The sequence below is a fragment of the Medicago truncatula genome, chromosome 1, assembly GCF_003473485.1.
Source record: "Medicago truncatula cultivar Jemalong A17 chromosome 1, MtrunA17r5.0-ANR, whole genome shotgun sequence".
Classification (NCBI taxonomy): Eukaryota; Viridiplantae; Streptophyta; class Magnoliopsida; order Fabales; family Fabaceae; genus Medicago; species Medicago truncatula.
In genome coordinates this window covers 33,731,000-33,751,445 of record NC_053042.1, presented here as the reverse complement: position 1 = coordinate 33,751,445, position 20,446 = coordinate 33,731,000, and the positions used below count along the sequence as shown (strand labels likewise).

At 32.6% G+C, this 20,446-nt stretch overlaps 3 protein-coding genes, 1 long non-coding RNA gene and 1 other non-coding gene across 6 annotated transcripts; 3 read left to right on the top strand and 2 right to left on the bottom strand.

The window, feature by feature from the left end:
• Positions 1–1,116: 1,116 nt before the first annotated feature.
• Positions 1,117–2,581, bottom strand: LOC25484169 (photosystem I reaction center subunit IV A, chloroplastic). Its single transcript, XM_013612935.3, has 3 exons — positions 2,198–2,581; positions 1,512–1,577; positions 1,117–1,410 (listed from the first exon to the last, which is right to left on the bottom strand). Exons 1-3 carry the CDS (start codon positions 2,471–2,473, stop codon positions 1,306–1,308), a joined length of 447 nt encoding a protein of 148 aa, XP_013468389.1. The 5' UTR covers positions 2,474–2,581; the 3' UTR covers positions 1,117–1,305.
• Positions 2,582–4,467: 1,886 nt separating this feature from the next.
• Positions 4,468–7,696, top strand: LOC112417540 (uncharacterized). The gene is made up of 3 exons (XR_003008118.2): positions 4,468–4,542; positions 5,631–5,730; positions 5,803–7,696. It is a non-coding gene; the product is annotated as an uncharacterized lncRNA (long non-coding RNA).
• Positions 6,626–6,697, top strand: TRNAP-UGG (transfer RNA proline (anticodon UGG)). The gene has a single exon. It is a non-coding gene; the product is annotated as a tRNA-Pro (tRNA).
• Positions 7,697–8,508: 812 nt separating the features above from the next.
• Positions 8,509–12,232, bottom strand: LOC25484165 (nifU-like protein 4, mitochondrial). 2 transcript variants are annotated; one of them, XM_013612933.3, is made up of 6 exons: positions 12,037–12,232; positions 10,671–11,138; positions 10,418–10,593; positions 10,120–10,223; positions 9,677–9,788; positions 8,509–9,226 (listed from the first exon to the last, which is right to left on the bottom strand). In XM_013612933.3, the coding sequence occupies exons 2-6, from the start codon at positions 11,041–11,043 to the stop codon at positions 9,158–9,160; spliced, it is 834 nt and encodes a 277-aa protein (XP_013468387.1). In that variant the 5' UTR covers positions 11,044–11,138; positions 12,037–12,232; the 3' UTR covers positions 8,509–9,157. The 2 variants fall into 2 exon arrangements, with proteins under 2 accessions (XP_013468387.1, XP_024635062.1); XM_024779294.2 differs by having other exon boundaries at positions 10,671–11,117.
• Positions 12,233–15,811: 3,579 nt separating this feature from the next.
• Positions 15,812–20,044, top strand: LOC25484163 (cytokinin hydroxylase). The gene is made up of 4 exons (XM_013612931.3): positions 15,812–16,195; positions 17,520–17,749; positions 17,858–18,469; positions 19,502–20,044. Exons 1-4 carry the CDS (start codon positions 15,925–15,927, stop codon positions 19,925–19,927), a joined length of 1,539 nt encoding a protein of 512 aa, XP_013468385.1. The 5' UTR covers positions 15,812–15,924; the 3' UTR covers positions 19,928–20,044.
• The last annotated feature ends 402 nt before the right edge of the window (positions 20,045–20,446 follow it).

The following is a 20,446-nucleotide window of genomic DNA, read 5'->3' as shown; positions in this document are numbered from 1 at the left end:
TATATGTTCATCTTCATCTTAGTTTGCTAACAATAAGATGAGATACTTTCGTAGTGAGTTATTGTCATTGTGATAAGATAAAATGCTAGTTAGGGATGATGCATTTTTGAAAAATAGTAAAAATAGTTTTTTAGACATCTTCATAGTTTTCAATTATGCAAGACAATTTATCATTTCTAGAGTCTCTATGTCCATTGATAACAAGTAAAACTAACAAGTTTTAGAAAATGAAAATAGAAAATGCTTTCATAGCATATAAACGAAACCTGTTTCCGTATAATCTGTTTTATTTCTACTTAAACAACAGTGTATTTCTAAAACATGTCACAAGATCACTAACTTTTCATCAACCTCCTCTCGAACTCCAACTAAGAATATATCATCCACAAATTTTTTGCAAGTTAGTACAATTATTGAAATAGAACTAAGATAAAAAGTTTTTTTTTTTTGTTTTTACCAAGATAAAGAGATAAAGTCGACTCTTGAAAAATGTTGTAGTCTTGTTAGATATTGAAAAAACTTAAGTATTAATTTAAAAATGTTCCATACAATATTACCATCATTTCATTGTGTTCTCACGCTTGTTGTTACTCCTTCATAGTGATATTATTTTAGTATATCATTTTACATAAAAAGAGGTTGGGACACCAGCGGAGTATTAGGAAAGAGGTCGAGAGTTTGAACTTTAAATGAAATTATGAAAAGGGGGCCTAGCCAGATCATATGCAACACCAATTTCACTCACTTGCACTTACTATCATAAGGATACTTAGCAAAGAACGATGCTAGTTATCGCGAGAGATAACATAGCAAACAATTCACGAATGGCTATTTAACACTTATTTTATTAATGCCATACAATGCCCTCCCTTGTTTTCCAGCTGGAACAATTTTACATTGTTAAAGCTTTGTCGTGATTTCTTTAGGACATATTTTCTCGTGAGCAATAGCAATGCTCCGTAGCAAAACCACATATTTCCACTTCACGATGGCTCAAAGGAGCGAAGAGTATTTCAGTTTCATTATTAGGTCAATTTCAGTTGTTGCATTGGCCTTAAATGTACGGCATTAACATGCCTAATCAGACATTTAGGAGTATTTCACTAACATGCCTCATTTGAATTCAATAAGAAGCAAGTAAACTTTAAGATTATGGGCAACTGCACAATGAATGTAGTTTCTAGAGATCAAGAAGAAGATAGATATCAGACAGAATATGATACAAATATTTTTGACATGAAAAAACCTTAGGCTAGTAACTTCAATATCATAACAAGAGTTGAAATTACAATTAAATTTGTCTCATTAAACAACTTCTTCAATCTCATCCAAAGCATAGTTATTTGTCGATACATTGGCGTAGTTCACTTTCTGGAATCGAACCACGACAGGGTAGCGAGTCTTGGGGTCCTGCACAACAAAGAGAAATCAGTTAAACAAGAGCTGAGTTACCAATGGATTATGAGGAAAAAACTTAGGTTTGGTTGAAATATGAGTTTGAGGTCACTCACTTGATCAACAGCAACAACTGATCCAGTGCCTTTGTACCAGTAGGATTCCTTCCTAAGAATCTTCACCTGTTGAGTGCAAAGAAATATCATAAGCTATACTTGTTGCTAGAGAGCAAGTTCAATATAATTTTCACCCTCGTCAATTTAGACCGGTTATGAGACTAATCACTTATTTGACTGTGTAGACTAGCTAAAGATAGTTGAAATAGGTAATTTTTTATAAGAAGCTAAATTAGTCCACCTAAATTGGCCCTATGGAGATTAGAACCTGAGAACTTGAAGAGGAGCACACTCTCAGGTCTCAAGTCAATATCACCAGGCCAACCCAAGTGAGTTTTAGTTGAAATAGGTTATGCATCTATTTGTTTCCAAAAACACTCTAATATATCTTTCCACAAAGTCATAAGTAGTATCATTTTATAAATGAAGAATCATAAATTAATTTGAATTGAAAAGCTTTGATACACCATAAATAAGTAAATTCAAACTAAACCAATGTATAATTGCAACAAGAGACTACTTTGTTGCAATACATCTTATGGCAGTAGATGCAATAGAGAACTTAAAAACAATTGACAAATGAAATAAGTGGGATCCTAGTATAATCATCATTCATGCAATTTTAAATATATACTTCTATATTGTCTATCTTAATATGATAATCAGCATATTGGGAAACTAATTACCTTAGAACCTCTCTTGGGGCCAATTGGTGGTGGCTTGGGTTTAGGAGTAGGAGCTGCATCAGCAGCTGGAGCAGCGGGGGCAGCAGGTGCAGCCGGGGCAGCCTCATCGGTTGCCCTGACAACAAGTCTAGAAGAAGAAGAACCAATATTGTTGGACTTTAAAGGGAACATCAACATGGTACTCCTTGAAGAAGCTGAAGAGGTTGTGCTGTTGGCAGCAACATTAAGTGACAACAAAAATCCAGTAGCTGCTGATGCCATGCTGCTGCTAGCCATGACTATCTTTCTGTGTGTGTCTCTCTTTTGATAATCTTAATGTGGCAAAAGGACAAGATTAGATTGTAGTTTGAGAGGCTTTGAGTGAGTGAAGTGTGTTAGTTTGGTTGTTTATTTTGGAGGAGAATCATCTCATCCTCACAAACTTTGGTGTCAATCGTTTCCTCCACTTGGGTGATGACACTTGTGCACCATATCCCAATCCATTGGATAATGTTGTCACTACTTACAACTCAGTCGTTTTACCATTGAAAACAAAAACCAAAATACATGGTGCGGTTTCAAATATAGATGTTTACAATGAGTTAGTTATTAAGTCATAAAATATCTCTATTATTATCCTTTTTTAAGTAAACTCATTAAAATGTATTTACGTGGACGTTTAATGTTAAATTTATATGTCTAAATTTACCGTTCTCACAACTATTGTTCTTAGATGTATTATTAAGTCTTAAATTAAAACAAAATCGAAGAAATATATATATATAAGTAATCATGTTTAGTGTTATAAACACTTTTTTGGTTTGTCACATTTGCGTTAAATGATCCGTAGATACTTTTTAGGTTTAATAGTAGTTTTGACCCCTTAAATATCAAGAAGTTGCGATTTTGGTCCCCAACAAAATAAAATACAATACAACCCTCTAAGTATTGTCCATTTTGCAGTTTTGGCCCCCATGCCAATTTTGACCAAGTCAATGCTGATTTGGACGCCACATGTGTAATTATTTTATTTTGTATTTTTTTTAATTATTAAAAAAAAATTAATTTAAAAAAATTTTAAAAAAAATTACACATGTGGCGTCAAAATTGGCTTGGGGGGCCAAAACTGCAAAAGGAGAAATACTTATGGGGCTGAATTGTATTTTATTTTGTTAGGGGGCCAAAACAACTTCCTGATACTTAGGGGGTCAAAATTGCTATTAAGCCTACTTTTTATGAAGTTGGAAAAAAAGCAATAACAGTATAAATAATTTATGACTTAAAAGTTTTTTGTTTTTTTTAGATACTTAAAAGTTGAAACACTAATTTATAACGATGTTTTTTAAGAATTTTGTTATAAACATCAAATTTAAAGGAATTGACTCTACATGGACAAAAAAATTACCAAGTGACTATGCGGGGATTACTCATTGTGTAAGGTTACGGTAGTGTTTCAAAAGCTAAAAACAAATTTGATTGACATAGGTGGTAAAACAAAAAAGATAAATCTTTCCACTATGCAGTCTTGTTATCATTTGAATTTGAACTTAAAAGAGATAACTAATTAATTTTGGACCTTTCGGTGTGCTCTTTTTTAAAGTTGTAAGTTTGATTTTCTTAGATGTTAATTTGGATGGACTAATTTAGCTTCTTAAAAATATGTTAAATCACAACTTTGCCCTAGTGTAACTGTTTCACGCAATGGTCGATCTCGGTCGTAGACCAATGATCCTGTTGTTCAAATTTGTTCTGCTAGTTTTCATACAGTTTGATCTCAGCCACCGATCTTTGATTTGACTGGTCTTTGATTTAACGTATCTCGAGACATTTTTTATCGAGTTGTTTAGTGGTTAGACTTGCACCTATAAGTTTAAAGAAGTGGGGAATCTAGAGTACGAACATCGGTCCCTACAATTAAATTTTCACAGAACTATCAACTGAGTTGCATTTACACGACGAATCTCAAGACTTCTATTCTTTGCTTTTATGGCCTCACAAGTTGTGTGTATGCAAAATTTAAAATACATGACCTATATTAATTTTATCCGATAAAAGAATATTTATGAGAGTTTTTTTATTACGTGGGTAATGAGAATTTAAATATTTTTTTCTTTGTTATAAGAATTTAAAATTTTAAATAAATGAAAAGATATAAAAGGATGTGAATGAAACAAATAAATAAAAAAGGGAAACCCTTCAAAAATAAAAAAGGAAAACATTAAAAAATAAGTTATTATTTCCTAAAAAAAATAAATAATATTTATGTAGCAGAAAACGAACAAAACTCTAACGACCAATATTACAGCAAAGTAGAGAACATGGATACATGCATGCAACGCCAATCTTTGAGTATCATCATTCATCAGGTATGTTATTCATCTTCTCCAATTCCATTGCTTGTTCTCTATTCCACTGTTACCCATCTCAATTCATTCCAAATCACTCTTTTATATTAACTACCTTAACAATACCAACATTTTCAATCTCAACATGCCCTTTAACTGTTTGTTGAAATGTTTCTTCGCAATGTTTAACTTCTCGTGCATTTTGTGCTTATTTCTGGGAAGTAGGATTGTACTGATGCACTTTTTGGTGTAAGTATACATTAATTCACTTTCTAAGTTCGATAAATGAAAATGAGTTATATTATAAATCAATTCGGGAACTAAATGTATGCGGCATTATAGAATGTTGAGAGTCACACATTAGATAATATGTTGCATTAGAGAATGTTGGTTATATGCGATGAGCATCTCTGACCTTGCAAGTTGGTTTTATAAAGTTGAGTTAGACCCAACTTAAATTTTGAGATAGAATACAAAATTTAGCTTACATTAGTTGTTGAAGGCAAAATTAAAGTGCTATGTTCTATGATAAGTAGAAAATAAATTGCTTAAAGTAGTTCATAATAGATTATTAACCCTTTAAAGGTTTGAGGGTTGAAGAATGTAGGACTTCCCACTTTTGAAATGTCACACAAAACCATAACAACGTCTTTGTAAGTTTTCATTCTCTTTGATGAATCAAATTTTTACTGTAAGGAAAGAAGAGATCCAATGCGTAAAATACATTGAGGTTATTTCAGCTAACAGCTGAGACTCCTTCCTTTTATCAAAATTAAAGGGAAAAGTTCAAATTTCAAACAGAAAACTTCTTGGCTTTGACAGAAGCCCTGATTTCAATAAATATGACAATAACAAGAAAATGCAGAAAAATTCGTGAAGCACGATGGTTAAAGCCTAGAAATTACCCCTGCCCCAGAAAATGGGAGCATAGACAGAAATCCATATGTAGCACCACCAATCTCAGCATTTTTGGGCTTGCATTGCTTTATCAGTGTGGTTTCTGATGCATAGTTTGATTTTCCTATTGCATTTATTTATCTCACAAGTCACAATAGAATTATGGTATTCAATGTTGATAATATTCTGATTTGAATGTTCTTTTACTTCAGTCATGAACTCATGATCAGATTTCATATTTAGATCCTATTGGATATGAGAATGAAAATTGTCATCAACTTGTTGAGTGATGACATGTGATGAAGATAAGAGGTATAGACTTCAATTTTTCCTTACACAATTGTCCCAACTAACTTACTTACAAACTAAAACTTTTCATATCAGGGCATTTGGTCTAGTGGTTTGATTCTCGCTTTGGGTGCGAGAGGTCCTGAGTTCGATTTGCTGAGTGCCCCTTTTGAAGGTTAAGAGTTTAACTTTTTCAATATTTTAGTTTAATACAGGAAGCTCGGTGTTTTTTATTTATTGTTGAAGATCTGGAAGCTGACAAGGTTGACTTATTAATTGGTTAGTTAAAATACCCATAAACATCAGTTTTTAAGCCTCAAAGATGAATGCTGTGATACATGTATAATGTATTAGTATCCAGATTTTTGTCCTAATGTGATAAAGTCTCCATTTAAAATTACAATTGACAAATAGTTTCTTTTATAATCATGTGAAAAAGTTGCATTGTTGTCTGAGATGAAGTGTTGAGTAAAAAGCCAACACAAAAAAGATTGTGGTCCATGAGGATGCTGCAATGGATGAGGGGAAATACTAGACGAGGAAGGATCCCTAACAAAAAAAAAAGATGAAGATGGGAATAGGAATAATAATACCATTAAAGAGAGAGAATTGGGGTAGCGAATTAGCACCTATTGTATATACGATGCTTAAATCTAGATTTAGGTGGTTTGGACATGTGTGGAGGAAATCTATAAATTCTGTAATAAGGAGAATAAATCATATGGATGGTGCCCAATTGCTAGATGTAGAGAAAAACCATGAAAAACTATTAACAAAACTATTAACAAATGCTTAGAGGTCCATATTTTGCCTATATATATTTAGGCAAAAGAACATTCAAATCAAACTATGTATAATTTTATTGTAAATTAAGCTTTTGTCTCACTAACAGATTCACAAACAATAACTTTGCATGTCAGGGCATTTGGTCTAGTGGTATGATTCTCGCTTTGGGTGCGAGAGGTCCCGAGTTCGATTCTCGGAATGCCCCTTTTTGAAGGTTAGGAGTTTAACTTTTCAATACTTTTTAATCAAATACAAATAAAATAAGTATCAGTGTTTTTTATTTATTGTTCAAGATCTGGTAGCTGACAAAGTTGACTTATTAATTGGTTAGTTAAATACCCATAAGCATCAGTCTTTATACATTTAGTTTTTTCTTTTGTTTTGTTTTGAATCTATACTTACTAAGATTCGGAAGCAGTGTTGGCTGAAAAACATGTTGGTAAGATTGTGGTGAGTCATAGTTTATCAAACTTTGTCTTTAAAGATAAATCCATAATTGATACTGAATGGTAAATAAGCATGTAGATTCTCTGATAATTCTTATGGTAAACCAAATTATCCTGAGTTGTTTGTTTAGCTAAACCCTGCCATGATAACCACTCAACGTGCATTGTTGGGTCTCTGTCTTAATGATCTTAAATTTCATGACATGATCTATAGTTTTGATCACTAGTGAAACTATAATTAATCTTATAGATTGGTTTCCGCCACAGAAGCTGCTAGTTCATGTCTCCTCTTCTCTGCAAGTTTAGAGAAGTTGAAAATATGTTATGAGACCTCTCAGATATCTGTGGAGATAGGTTGAAAATATGTTATGAAACCTCTCAGATATCTATGAACACAAGTTTAAGGCAGTCTCTGGATAGCAGATCAAATCCAATCCAGAACAAGTGACTCTCACATCATTTGCATCTGGAGATCTCAATTTCAAGGAGGAATTAAATCTAACATCTTTTTACAATTTCGTAGTTCTGTCCGGCTAACTTTTGACTGGGTAGGAATGCTGAATTTGCCATCAAGATTGCATTTTAGTTAGCTACTCTGACTTTGTTGAATTTTATTTTTGTATTGGATGGATTACAAAACGAGTTCTCAGCTAATGTAATGGAAGCATAATATATTAAAAAAATTAATTATGTAGCAATGTTCTGTACTTGTGTTTTATTAGATTAGATATATTGTTAGTAGTAATATCTGGTTTGGATGATAAGTGTAATATAACAAAAAAAAAAAATATTAATCAAGCATCATACTGCAAGCCGTTTTATTATAATCTTTAAAAGAAATTAATCAAGCATTATGCTGCAAGACTTTGTGTGATACTTAATAGCTCAGCTACAAGTTGTGGGATCTCCTTCACGTATCACAACCTGTCCAAATTCAACTTTATCATCCTGTAACCCCACTCGACTGATGTACAAATCAAACAACCTACCATGAGAAGGCTTAAAGATATTCAAAATAATCTCATTGCTCCTCCTCTGCACATTGAAATCAATTTCATGATGCTTATTCCATGGCGAAGTTTCTATCCAAGCAATTTCTCATTCTAATAAAGAGTATAGAGATTTATTTTCAAACTATTATCAGTACTGCAACATGCACAATTCAAGATTTTACGTACCCTTGTCTCCCTTGCAATCAAAAGGTTAGAAATTAAATGGTTGTGTAAGGGGTTAAAGATTTGATCAAAGACATAACTTAATAAAAAAGAGAATGAACATAAACTCTATAAACTTTGTACTATATAAGCCAGCTTGAAAACCTTGCAAAAATAAATTGAAACAGCTCATGAATATATCATACATTAGTTATGTAAACACATAAACAAACATGTATGATATGACATATGCATAAAAATTCCTTCCAAATCTTACTAAAGCATCCCCAATGCTATTTGGAATACAGAATTATTGTTGAGTGTAATTGAGAAAACATGGTTTTGCACTATTGGTTTGGCACAAATTATTCAGTAAAATAACATTGCATACCTAAATAATGCATGCAAAAGAGGTATAACAAATGTTGGAAGCAAGCTTCGTTTATATAAGCAACGGTCAAAATTCACCCACAAAAAAATAATATGGTATGGCAATACAAAATCCTTATTGCATGACACGGCCAGTTTGGCTGTATGAAATCAATGCCACCACAATGTTATCTGGCTTGGAGAATATGTGAACCAACGCTAGAATACCAATAGCAGGAAAAAAATCAACAATGATCCATGCCTTTTTTTTTTTGTTTTCCTTAACATGTCCATACATACATTTGAACATGGAGAAAAGCAAAAGTTTCCAAATCTTATATCAATACAAGTGTGTCCTCCATACAATGCCAATAGGCAAGTAATGCTGCCTTGCACTTTTTCAGTAACCTTGATTCAGAAGGAAAGACCAAGAGCCATCCATAGCAGCCCAGGCAGATAGAGGGTACCTATGCAACCTTTCTGCATGGACACCATGTTATGAACTACCTTCATACTATTCCAGTGAGATCTAACTAGCTCATAACAAAAATGTCATGTCAAACTGCAATGTATCCAACTCACAACTTATTAAATATATATTAAATATAGATTTCTTTTGTATAAACTCATTTGTTTCTCCATCATGTACTGCTGTTGTAATTTGAAGACCACAATTATAGAAAAATATGAGATCAACTACTCCGTTTGTCCACTTAAAGCTGCTTCTTCCTCCTCAGCATCCAATTCTTGTTCCACACCTTTGACCTGTAAATGCAGCAAGCAACATTGGAAGATTGTTTCTCCATATGATATAGTTGAACAATTCATATAAATTGGAACTCAGCCTTTTAATGCTGCTTTAAATAAAAACTCAATAATCAATACAGCTTTCTCTATACTTTCTAATATGCAGTGACAAATAGGTCTGTTTAATCTTAAATTCAACAACTTGCATAGTTGCATGCAACCAATCCTGTAAGACATAGAAAATCTAAGTCAACGGAAGACAACTAGCAAATCTTATAAGTTAATTGGACTCCAAGTTTATCTTGTAATATGCCCTCAAAATCAACTTAGAATGCCATAGGAAAGATACAAACGCTTCATTACAGAAGGACGATAAGTTGAGGATTTGAATCAATTCAATCACCATAAATATAAATGGAAACAACAAATGGATCAGTTTCATCACAAATTATAATGCAAACTTGTTACCTCAGGTACATAATGCATCAGCATATTCTCAATGCCTGATTTCAGAGTCACCGAAGAACTTGGGCAGCCACTACACGCTCCTTGCATTTTAAGTTTGACGATCCCCGTATCTCTAGAGAATACCAACATATAAAAACCAAGTAAAAGAGGAATTCTATAATGTACAACATTAGCATTGTCAACAATGATATTGTCTTGGAAATTTGCTCATTTAATTTGTTTAATTTCACTTTTAGTATGATTTGTTAGCATGTTGTTATATGAGATATCATCAATTATTTTTTAACACGGATCCTAAAATAATGAGATAAAGTTCAAACCCAACTAGGCAAAGGTAGAATGAAACTTTGGAACTTCTATTTTGTGAAGAGTATAGATTATTCACTGAGCTTAAGTGTATGAAAGTTGAAACATTGAAACCCAAATAACAAGGGGGAACTTACGGATCAAAACCACAATACACAATGTCCCCACCATCATCCTGTACAGTTGGTCGGATACGAGTCTCCAAAAGTTCCTTGATCATCGCAACTGTTTCAGAATCATCCTGTATGCAAACAGGTAAGCATACCATTTAGTTTTGAGATCTTGAAGGTGTCAAAACCTCGACAAATCTCATACTCCCGAGCACTTGGATAGTGAATTGGTAATAAATTTAGCCTTTTATGAAATTTAAGTAAAAATTCAAATTCCTTGAAATAAAATTACAGCAATATCAGCATAGAAATGAGAAAAACTTACATCGTGAATTGCTGTGTCTTTGGAAGCGGCAGCTTGAGAGTCTAGAAAGAGTGGTTCACCTGAAGAGTAGAAATCCATAATAGCAGCAAAGATTTCAGGCTTAAGGAATTCCCACGATGAATCTTCCGATTTGGTAACGGTGACAAAATCAGATCCAAAGAAAACACGAGTAATTCCTGCAACAATTAAAAAAACAATCAGAAAACAGGCAGAAATAAAAGAAATGAAAGGAGTGGAGAGAGAGGGAAAGTACCGTCAATAGCAAAAATTGATTTAGCGAGAGGAGAATTCATGGCGGAACGAGGGTTAGGGAAATCGGCGCTACCAACATCCATGACAGGTTTACCAGGATGAAACATAAGAGACTCTGGATTAGGAGTGGACTGTGTTTGGATAAACATACTCCTCCTTTGCCCGGTGGAAAATGGAGATGGAAATGGGGAGGCGGAGGAAGAGAAAAAAGCATTGTGGTTGTAGTTGCAAGGTTGAAACAATGGCATTGTGCCCAGACAGCGAAAACAATTTGTATTTAGATCATTGTGATTAGCCTCTGATTTGAGGAAATTGAAGAGTCCTAGTCGTAATCGTCTTCCTAATCGGAAAACAGTACGCCTCACCACCGTCATCCTTCACAGGTCAGTCTTCTTCTGTTTTGGTGATTGTTTTTGCTATGTTCTCCTGCTCCAAACCCTCAAGCTTCCTTCATCCACCCAAAACAGCGCTGTTATTATTACAAAATAAATCATGTCAATTTGACCTTTATTATTTTATTTTTGGGTTTATTGTAATAAAGCAAAAGTACAAAAACAAATATGATATGGGAAACAATTAAACATATTGCTACAAATCTTACTGTTACTATAGGTATAGCATGTTTTGCCCGAGGTTTAATTTCTTTCTTACTATTACTATATAATACTGCTACGCGTATTTTTTTTTTTCAACGTTCCCACCATTGAAACAACAACAGCCAAGTCTTATCTTATCCCACTAAGTGGAATCGGCTACATGAATCAAATGTCGCCATAGTGTTTTATCAAAAACCATATTTTTATTCAACTCGTTAATATTTAGATCCTTCTTGATCGTTTCTCTTATAGTTTTTCTAGGTCTTCTTCTATTTGACTCCCCTCCATTTAATCTACTCTCTTTACTACATAATCCACATGTCTTCTCTCTACATGCCCAAATCACGTAAGTCTAGTTTCTACCACTATCGAAACAATAGTTTTAAATTGTGGACGGCAACCGCAATTGTGACTGCAATATAAAGGTTTGGAGCCTTCCGCAATCACATCACAATTACAACCGCATTGGCTGCATAATATCAAATTGCATGCACTGCAACCGAAATTGCAGCTGCATTCTGCAATTCAATTGAAATGGATATATTAAACCACTTACGACATGTCCATAATCTTTTTCCAGTGTATTTCAATAAACTCTTCTAGATAACTGTTGAAAATAGTTTTAACACTTGTACAAATTGAAACATACAAATTTCACAGCCATATTTTTCAACACCTTATCATTACCATAAACTACAGAAACTTGAACATTATGCTACAAACAAAAGAGTTTGGCTAAGTCGGTGCAAAATTAGAGAAAACTAATGTTACCTTGGAAAAATGAATCCGAAGATTTAGGAATCACAGGAATCTTCGATTGTAGAAGGAATCGTCGAAGGAATTAGGGTTCTTCGATGCGGATTGTAACAGTAGCACACAATTTAACTCAAAAATCAAATTCGGGAAAATAAGAGGAAGAAGAAAGAGAGAAGGGAAAATAATTAAAAAAAGAATTAACAGAATGGAAGGAAAAGAACGGTCAAGACTTTAGCAAGTAAAATGATAAAAATATATTTGTTTATTACTAAATTTTGTTTATAAATTGTTTCTTGATTAAAAAAATATCTCAAAAAGAAAATGGTTGGAATAAATTCAACAGAGTGATGCAATAGTTTGGTATGACTCATAATCAAGCTGATCATTCTGTTTTTTATCGTCACTCATCTCAAGCGTACATTTATCTTATTGTTTATGTAGATGATTTGTCGTAATTGGTACTGATCAACATGTAATACTCTAGTTAAAACAACATCTTTTTAATGAGTTTCTTTCAAAAAATATTCTAATGAGTTTGAAACTGAGGACCTTGGTAAACTGTGTTACTTTTTGGGTATCGAGGTAGCCCAATCCATGGATGGTATTATGATTTCACAAAGGAAATATGCTATGAATATTCATGAAGAAACATGTCTATTGAATGCCAAACCAGTTGATACTCCTATGGATCCAAATGTCAAATTTCTACCTAATCAGGAGGAGCCTCTATCAGATTCAAGAAGATATAGGAGATTGGTTGAAAATTTGAATTATCTCAGAGTCACTCGTCCAGACATTTCCTTTGCAGTTAGTGTGGTCTCCTTGCCAAGAACACATGAATGCTTTAATTTGGATTCTTAAATACATCGAAGGTGCTCCAAGAAAAGGTCTCATTTACGAGGATAAAGGACACACTCAAATAGTTGGTTACTCATAAGTTGACTATGTAGGTTCACTCATTGATAGACGATCCATTTATGGGTGTTGTGTATTTGTTAGAGGAAACCTGATGTCCTGAAAGAGTAAGAAACAAAATATAATTGTAAGATCAAGCGTTGAGGCAGAATATAGGGCCATAACACTAGTAACATGTGAACTCATGTTGTTGAACCAGTTACTCAAGGAACTTCAATTTGAAGAAGCACGACCAATGATGCTTATATGTGATAATCAAGCCTCATTGCATATTGCCTCAAATTCAGTGTTCAATGTGAGGACCAAACAAATTGGGATAAACTGTCATTTTTTCAGAGAGAAGATTGAATGAAGGGACATCGTCACAAGTTTTATAATTCAAATGATAAGTTGGCAGATGTTTTAACAAAATTTATGCGAGGACTTAGAATAAGTTATATATGTGGCAAGCTTGGCGCATTTGACTTATATGCTCCAGCTTGAAGGGGAGTTGATATTGTAAATATATTTTACCTTAATTACCCTCGAATTACTTAGCATAAAATATTATTTAAAATATTCTTTCTGTAAATATATCCTAGCTTAGTCTCTAAACTACTTAACTTCTATATAATAAATCTTCCGTGGTGTTATTTAGTCACATAATATTTCATCACGTCTCTCTTTTCTCTCTTATTCAACATCTCTAAACATTTTGCAATATGATGGTATGTGATATTTTAATTCCAAGATATGATTATTATACATAAATGTTTAAATGCAAACATGTCTCAAATGCAACGCTCGCTTGATGCAGCTGTATAGGTAGGTATTCTGGATTTGCAATCAAGTTACATTTTTCACTTAATTGCTAGGTCTTTGTTGAATTTTATTTTGTATTGGATTACAAAACAAGTTTCAGCTTATGTAATGGGAGCAGATTATACTAGAAAATTAAGTACGTAGAATTGTTATGTACTTGTGTTTTATTAGGTTAGATATATATATATATATATATATATATATATATATATATATATATATATATATATATATATTGTGGGTGGTAATTTCTGGTTTGGATAAGAAGTGTAATATAACAAAAAATAAACAAGCATGATGCTCCAAACCATATTATTATAATATTTCAAAATTGACACAAGGAACGATTGCTTGCTTCAGCGGAAGTTTTAAAAGGTAGTTTCTTTTTACTCATACAATTTCACATCGATAAAATCCTCTCCTTATACACATATATTCAGAGTTTTGGAAAGGATGTGTAACAGTTACATCATAATCCCGATGATGCAGTGAAATATCTATAATTCCTCTAGTGTCTGCTATGGTTAACGAATCCATTGCCGCTCCCAGCACTCCCTGGACTCTCCAACAATAGAGTTGCATACGCGCACGTAAAACACTCAAGTAACATGTTGGTAAGAAAATATTTCTACATACTTGTTGACAGGTTTTGAGGAGCATAGACATTTTACTACAAAGAAGGTTAAAATATGGAGCAGAGACAAAAAACAAAAAAAAATCTCTCAACTATTATTTGTAACCAACCATTGTAACTAACCATTGATGGTAGGGTATGTGGTTTTAATTGTAATAATTTGCAATAGGTAATTTTAATTGTAAGTACACACAAGGTTGTGTGGGTTCCGGCGTGCACAAATTATTTTTACCAACTATATATATTATGTATAAGAATCCCACACACAATTGATAATTCTAGTAGATTATACACCCTTGATGTTTTTGTATTCCTCACGTAAAAGTTAAAACTAACTACATATAGAGAGCACTTGTGAGTCTTTCTACTTACAACATGAATTTTTGGCAAACCATTGTCTCATCTCATTGTAGTCTTGCAGAGTTAATTGATACCATCAAAGTATCATTAGTGGTCACAAAGTTAATATATATATATATATATATATGAGATCAATTTATATTAGTACTCTGCTAAATAACTTATTGTTAGAATATTTATTTACACATGTGGGACACTGTAAGTTCTTTGCTAGATTATCTTAATAGGTGGTTTACCATAGATCAATACTTAATTAAATTCATCAGAAATTCTAACGATGATCGACATTACTATTTAGAAATGGCGGTAATGGTGAGACCTTAATAAATTGGAAGAAAAAAAGTCAAAGTGTAAATTGGAGAAAGTTTGTGACAAGTTCAAATATTCTATCAAGTGGTTGATCAAAAACTTCAAGACAATAATATCATTTTTAAAATATGACAAATTGTAGAGAATAATTGTGATATATATTTCTGCTTTCAAAAGTAAAATGCAATATATATTTAATGCTACAAACTATATATAATTATATGATGTCTCCACTAATCAAAATTTCTGGCTCCGCCACCGATTGTGAGTACTTTATGCTGGACAGTGACTACTACAAATGTTTTTGTGCGGCATTCATAATGTCGGTAGGAAGTTGTTTAGTTTTTTTCACCACCTAGTGATATTGGTTGAAATAAATCATGGGATCATGAATTGGCATTCGATCTTTCCATTATTGGAATAAGGCATGAAAGATTATCTAGAACTGCCACATCAGCAAAATGCACTCCCCAAGAAGAAGTGTTCAAAAGAGATGAGAAGAGTTGCCACATAGGTTCAAAATTTGCGTAGAAACAACTCAAGTTTGTTTTGTTCTCGTGGTCCATTGTGAACACACAATGCTGTCTTTTTGTTAATACAATTTACATAATTTTTTCCAAAAAAATATGCTTAACTCATCCTGCAGCATCCATGCGAGTTAAATGTTCAAAAATGTTGTTGAGATATTTTTTTTTTAATGGACAAAAGTAGAGCATTCTGTATTCTTTTCCAACTCACATCTCATTCTATAAATATCAACATTTTGCACTCTTCTCTTCCATAACAAACACATAATATTAAGCTATTATCCTCTTTCTTATTAATAGCTTAAATTCTAACATCTTAAGAGTGATAATTGCAAACTAAGAAAGAAACAAAAGAGAATGGTGTTACTTGAGATATTTGCTTTGTTAGCAATATTAGTTCTCGTTTTTCTCTTGAAACTAATATTTTCTTGGTGGATTTCACCGATTCAAAGAAATCATAAGCTTCAAACATGTGGGTTTCAAGGGCCAACCCCAAATTTTCCATTTGGAAATATTCAAGAGATGAAAAAGAAGAACAGTGTTGATTCTTCATCCGGGTCCTCAAAGCTCACCCACGATATCCACTCCACTGTGTTCCCCTATTTTTCTAGGTGGCAAAATTCATATGGTTAGTTCTCAATTAATATTAATATACATATACATGATAAACATTTAATGCCGAAATTGTTAGGCCAGATGCCATGATCGGGGTTCGAACCCCGGTACATCCACTTGTGTGTGTGAGTTTATAATGGCTTTGCCATTTCGTCTATCTATCAAAAAAAAAAAAAAAAAACTTTATAATTAGTAGGTTGTTATAAATATATAACTAGTAGTTTTTTTTTTTTACAAAAATAAAAGATATCCACTCATTCAAATTCATAAAGTACATTGATCTAATACATAATACAAATTTAAAATCGCTAAAATAGAAAGGATAAATCTGCGAACAAACTTTTTTTTTTTGACAAAATCTGCGAACAAACTTAGAACATCCATTTTAATAGCATATAACGACAGTGTACATATGCCTTCAAATATGACTATATTTAAAGCTTTCAGATCTGCAACGTTGACGACATTAAAGTCATTGATTGGATCTGCACTTGATCAAAACTACTCTTTCAACAAGAATCAAATAAACACCACACTAAGATATGAAATAAAAAAAAACACTGCATAAAGATGGGAAATCAACACAAGCAACAACGAAACACAAAAACATACTAAAGAAGACTGAAAGTATGCGAAAATAACTTATTTAACCAAAAGAAAGAAAGAAAATTGAAGGGGTGATTTCAGACTAAAAATTGACCTTAAATCACCAGGATTAAGTAGATCTAAGAAGAAGAAAAATAGTAATGGCTAAGATTTTGTAAGTAGAAAAGAGAGAGAAAGTAAGTATTGATCCCTATTATATATTCGATATATAATTAGTAGGTTTTCTTAAGGAGATATATAATTAATAGGTTTTTTTTTTTTATAAATTAGTAGGTTATTAGTTATGATATTTTTCCCGTACAAGATGTGATTTAATTTATGCCTAAAATGCACATTTACATGTATAATTATATTGAATGTCATACATAAATATTTATTTAAAAATATTAGTAATTAGTAAGATATGATGAAATTTTACAACGAGATAAACCAAATTCCAATCTTCCCTATGGTTCTAACATTTCTCATATATAATTACCTCCGGTGGAACTTGGAAGAAACCTATTAAAAAAACATTTTAAACTATTTTTTCAAAGCTACATTAATTAAACTCCTAATTGCATGAGTAATTTTGTAACTTATTAAGAAAAATATATGTGAGTGTTCTGATGAAATATATATATATATATATATATATGAGTGTAAACTCTTTTACATAATTTATTCATTGCAAATGTATTAATTTTTGTAATTTCTCTAAGCCAAACGAATATACATAATTTTTTTTGCAGGAAAGGTTTTCATCTATTGGCTAGGCGCAGAACCTTTTCTCTACATTGCAGACCCTGAATTCTTGAAGAAAATGTCCACTGAAGTTATTGCAAAGAGATGGGGAAAACCAAATGTGTTTAGAAATGATAGAGAGCCCATGTTTGGAAAAGGTTTGGTTATGGCTGAAGGCAGTGAATGGGTTCACCATAGGCATGTTATAGCCCCATTATTTTCTCCTCTTAACTTGAAGGTTTTCTCTTTCCCTTACTCACTAGAGAAAATATATTATAAATTGAGTTACAATTTCAACTTTAAATCGTATATCAACTAAAAATTTTAATGTGTAATGATCGAATAGGCAATGGTAAGCATTATGGTAGACTCTACAAAGCAAATGATTGATAGATGGATTACGCAAATCGACTCCGGAAACCCCGAAATGGATGTCGAAAGAGAGATCGTTGCAACCGCAGGAGAGATTATAGCAAAAACAAGTTGCGGTATGAAGGATGAAAATGCAAGGAAAATTGGTGAAAAATTACATACCCTACAAATGAAACTTTTTAAAACAACAAGATATGTAGGTGTTCCGTACATCAAGTGCATTGAAATGAAAAAAACCCTAGAGACAAAGAAACTTGGGAAGGAGATAGATAAACTTTTGCTTTATGTAATTGAAACTCGAAAGGAATCAAAAGTTAAACAGCAAGGTAGAGAAGATTTGTTAGATTTGTTGTTGCAAGAAAATCAAGTTGATGGAAAGTATGGGAAAATATTGACCACAAAACAATTGGTGGATGAGTGCAAGACCTTTTTCATTGGTGGTCATGAGACAACAGCATTGGCTATTTCTTGGACTTTGATGCTTTTAGCTATGCATAAAGATTGGCAAAATCAATTGAGAGATGAGATAAGAGAAGTGGTTGGTGATAAAGATGTTGATATTAATGTGCTTGCTGGATTGAAAAAGGTAATGTTAGTCTTGCTAATCTAGCTAATCTAACTCACTATATATAAATTATGCTTGTTTTTTTAAAGTCAAAATTATATTCATTAAACTATTCTAGCAAAGTAAACGGAGACTAGTGAAAAGTAAACGGAGAGGAACAAAGAATGCAAAGAGGTCGTGAGACAAAGACAATCAAGTAGATTTGATTTATCCACTCTACTAATGAAAATTATAAAGTTTTTTATTTTATTTTTTATCATAGACTTAATCCACCATTAAACTTGAACTTTGGCATGATCGATACTTTGCTCCGAAGATAACTCGTTGTGACCAAAAAGCTTGTTGGTGCTTTTAGATCACATAATCCAAGTACAAGCCAACCAAATGACATGAAAAAGGTCTCAATAGTCTTTGTTAAGAGCAAGAATGCCATAATTATTGAGCATGGGAGTTTTTTTTTTTGTGCTGGTTGGGGTTTGAACCCCCGACCTTGCATATTTTATGCATTATCCTTACCAACTGAGTTAAGCTCACGAGAACGAGCATGAGGGATTAAATTATTTAGAAGAAATTTCTAACTAATTAAGAACACAGTTTCAAAAAATACCAAAAGAAGCGCAATCGAAGAAAAAATGGTGGTGATTTCCGCCCACTCCACAGCCATAAAAGCAAAGAGAAGAATCTGAATTGATAATACCACGTTGACACACGTTGATCTTTGTTGGAAGTCTATTTTGAATTAGCCTCCAAACAAATGATGACAACTTAAGAGAAACTTATTTGTTCCAAGTCAAGTTGTGACGAGGTAAAGGCTCATTGTCAAAAAGCATGTGATAAACTCCTTTGGTATAATTTTTTTTTTTCTTTTAATTTTACCCTTTAATTAATTATTTTTCAGCATTTTATAGTTTCTTGCCAGTAAAACGAAAAGATGTATAGTGCTCATCTCAATGATAGTTTTAATAATAAATTTGATATATTTTAGAAATGATGTGGTGTTTTCCTGCATTAACTAATATATATCTTCAATGTGTTTGTTGTCCAAATATTCAGATGAAGTGGGTGATGAATGAAGCTTTGAGGCTCTACCCAACAGCACCAAATGTTCAAAGGCAATCTAGAGAAGACATTAAACTTGATAATCTAACAATTCCTAATGGGACCAATATGTGGATCGACGTTGTTGCAATGCACCATGACTCATCATTGTGGGGAGAAAATGTAAATGAGTTTCGACCAGAAAGATTCATGGATGATGTAAATGGTGGATGCAACCAAAAAATGGGATACTTACCTTTTGGATTTGGAGGAAGAATGTGTGTTGGTAGAAACTTGAGCTTTATGGAGTATAAGATAGTGTTAACCCTTCTTCTCTCTAGATTTAGTTTTAATATTTCCCCAAATTATATTCATTCACCTTGTATTATGCTCTCACTAAGGCCAGCTTATGGACTTCCTCTAATCGTTCAGCCGCTTTAAATCCATCCTTTATTCCCAAAATAATTTTTATGTAATTTTTGGAATGAGCTAGAGAGTCCTTGTTGCCAGACAATTGATGCATGATTCAGTAATGAATTACTTTTTTTTCTTTTATAACCAGATGTCCATGCCGGTTGCCATATGCATGCATACGTGGGAAAAAATAATCAATAAATAGTTTACTTTCACTTTTGTTTCCTTATATATATGCGGATAAATTCTTCATTCTAAAAGGAAAAAAGTTGGTAAAAATTGAAAACATAGACATGAACAACAAAGAAGGTTAAAAGCAGGGGCGTAGCCCTTCATTGGCAAGGGGTAGCCTTGGCTACCCAAAAAATATATTAATCTTTAATTGGTTGGTATAAATTTATATTCGGCTACCCCAAATAATAAACATTGAGTTACTCCAAATAAATTCAGTTGCCAAAAACTAGCATAAACAAATTAAATGGATATTGAGTTTCTTACAAATAACCTATTTGTTTACATTGGGAAAGACATTATTAATCAATTTAG

What these genes read in the sequence shown, in the direction of transcription:
- LOC25484169 (XM_013612935.3), bottom strand. Translation starts at nt 2,473, where the DNA reads ATGGCTAGCAGCAGCATGGCATCAGCAGCTACTGGATTTTTGTTGTCA. An exon ending in GCCCCAAGAGAGGTTCTAAG is followed by an intron (nt 1,578 to 2,197) that starts GTAATTAGTTTC and finishes TGCACTCAACAG; the next exon opens with GTGAAGATTCTTAGGAAGGA. An exon ending in CAGTTGTTGCTGTTGATCAA is followed by an intron (nt 1,411 to 1,511) that starts GTGAGTGACCTC and finishes TTTGTTGTGCAG; the next exon opens with GACCCCAAGACTCGCTACCC.
- LOC25484165 (XM_013612933.3), bottom strand. Translation starts at nt 11,043, where the DNA reads ATGACGGTGGTGAGGCGTACTGTTTTCCGATTAGGAAGACGATTACGA. An exon ending in ATCAATTTTTGCTATTGACG is followed by an intron (nt 10,594 to 10,670) that starts GTACTTTCCCTC and finishes TAATTGTTGCAG; the next exon opens with GAATTACTCGTGTTTTCTTT. An exon ending in AAGACACAGCAATTCACGAT is followed by an intron (nt 10,224 to 10,417) that starts GTAAGTTTTTCT and finishes GTTTGCATACAG; the next exon opens with GATGATTCTGAAACAGTTGC.
- LOC25484163 (XM_013612931.3), top strand. Translation starts at nt 15,925, where the DNA reads ATGGTGTTACTTGAGATATTTGCTTTGTTAGCAATATTAGTTCTCGTT. An exon ending in TTTCTCCTCTTAACTTGAAG is followed by an intron (nt 17,750 to 17,857) that starts GTTTTCTCTTTC and finishes ATGATCGAATAG; the next exon opens with GCAATGGTAAGCATTATGGT. An exon ending in TGCTTGCTGGATTGAAAAAG is followed by an intron (nt 18,470 to 19,501) that starts GTAATGTTAGTC and finishes CCAAATATTCAG; the next exon opens with ATGAAGTGGGTGATGAATGA.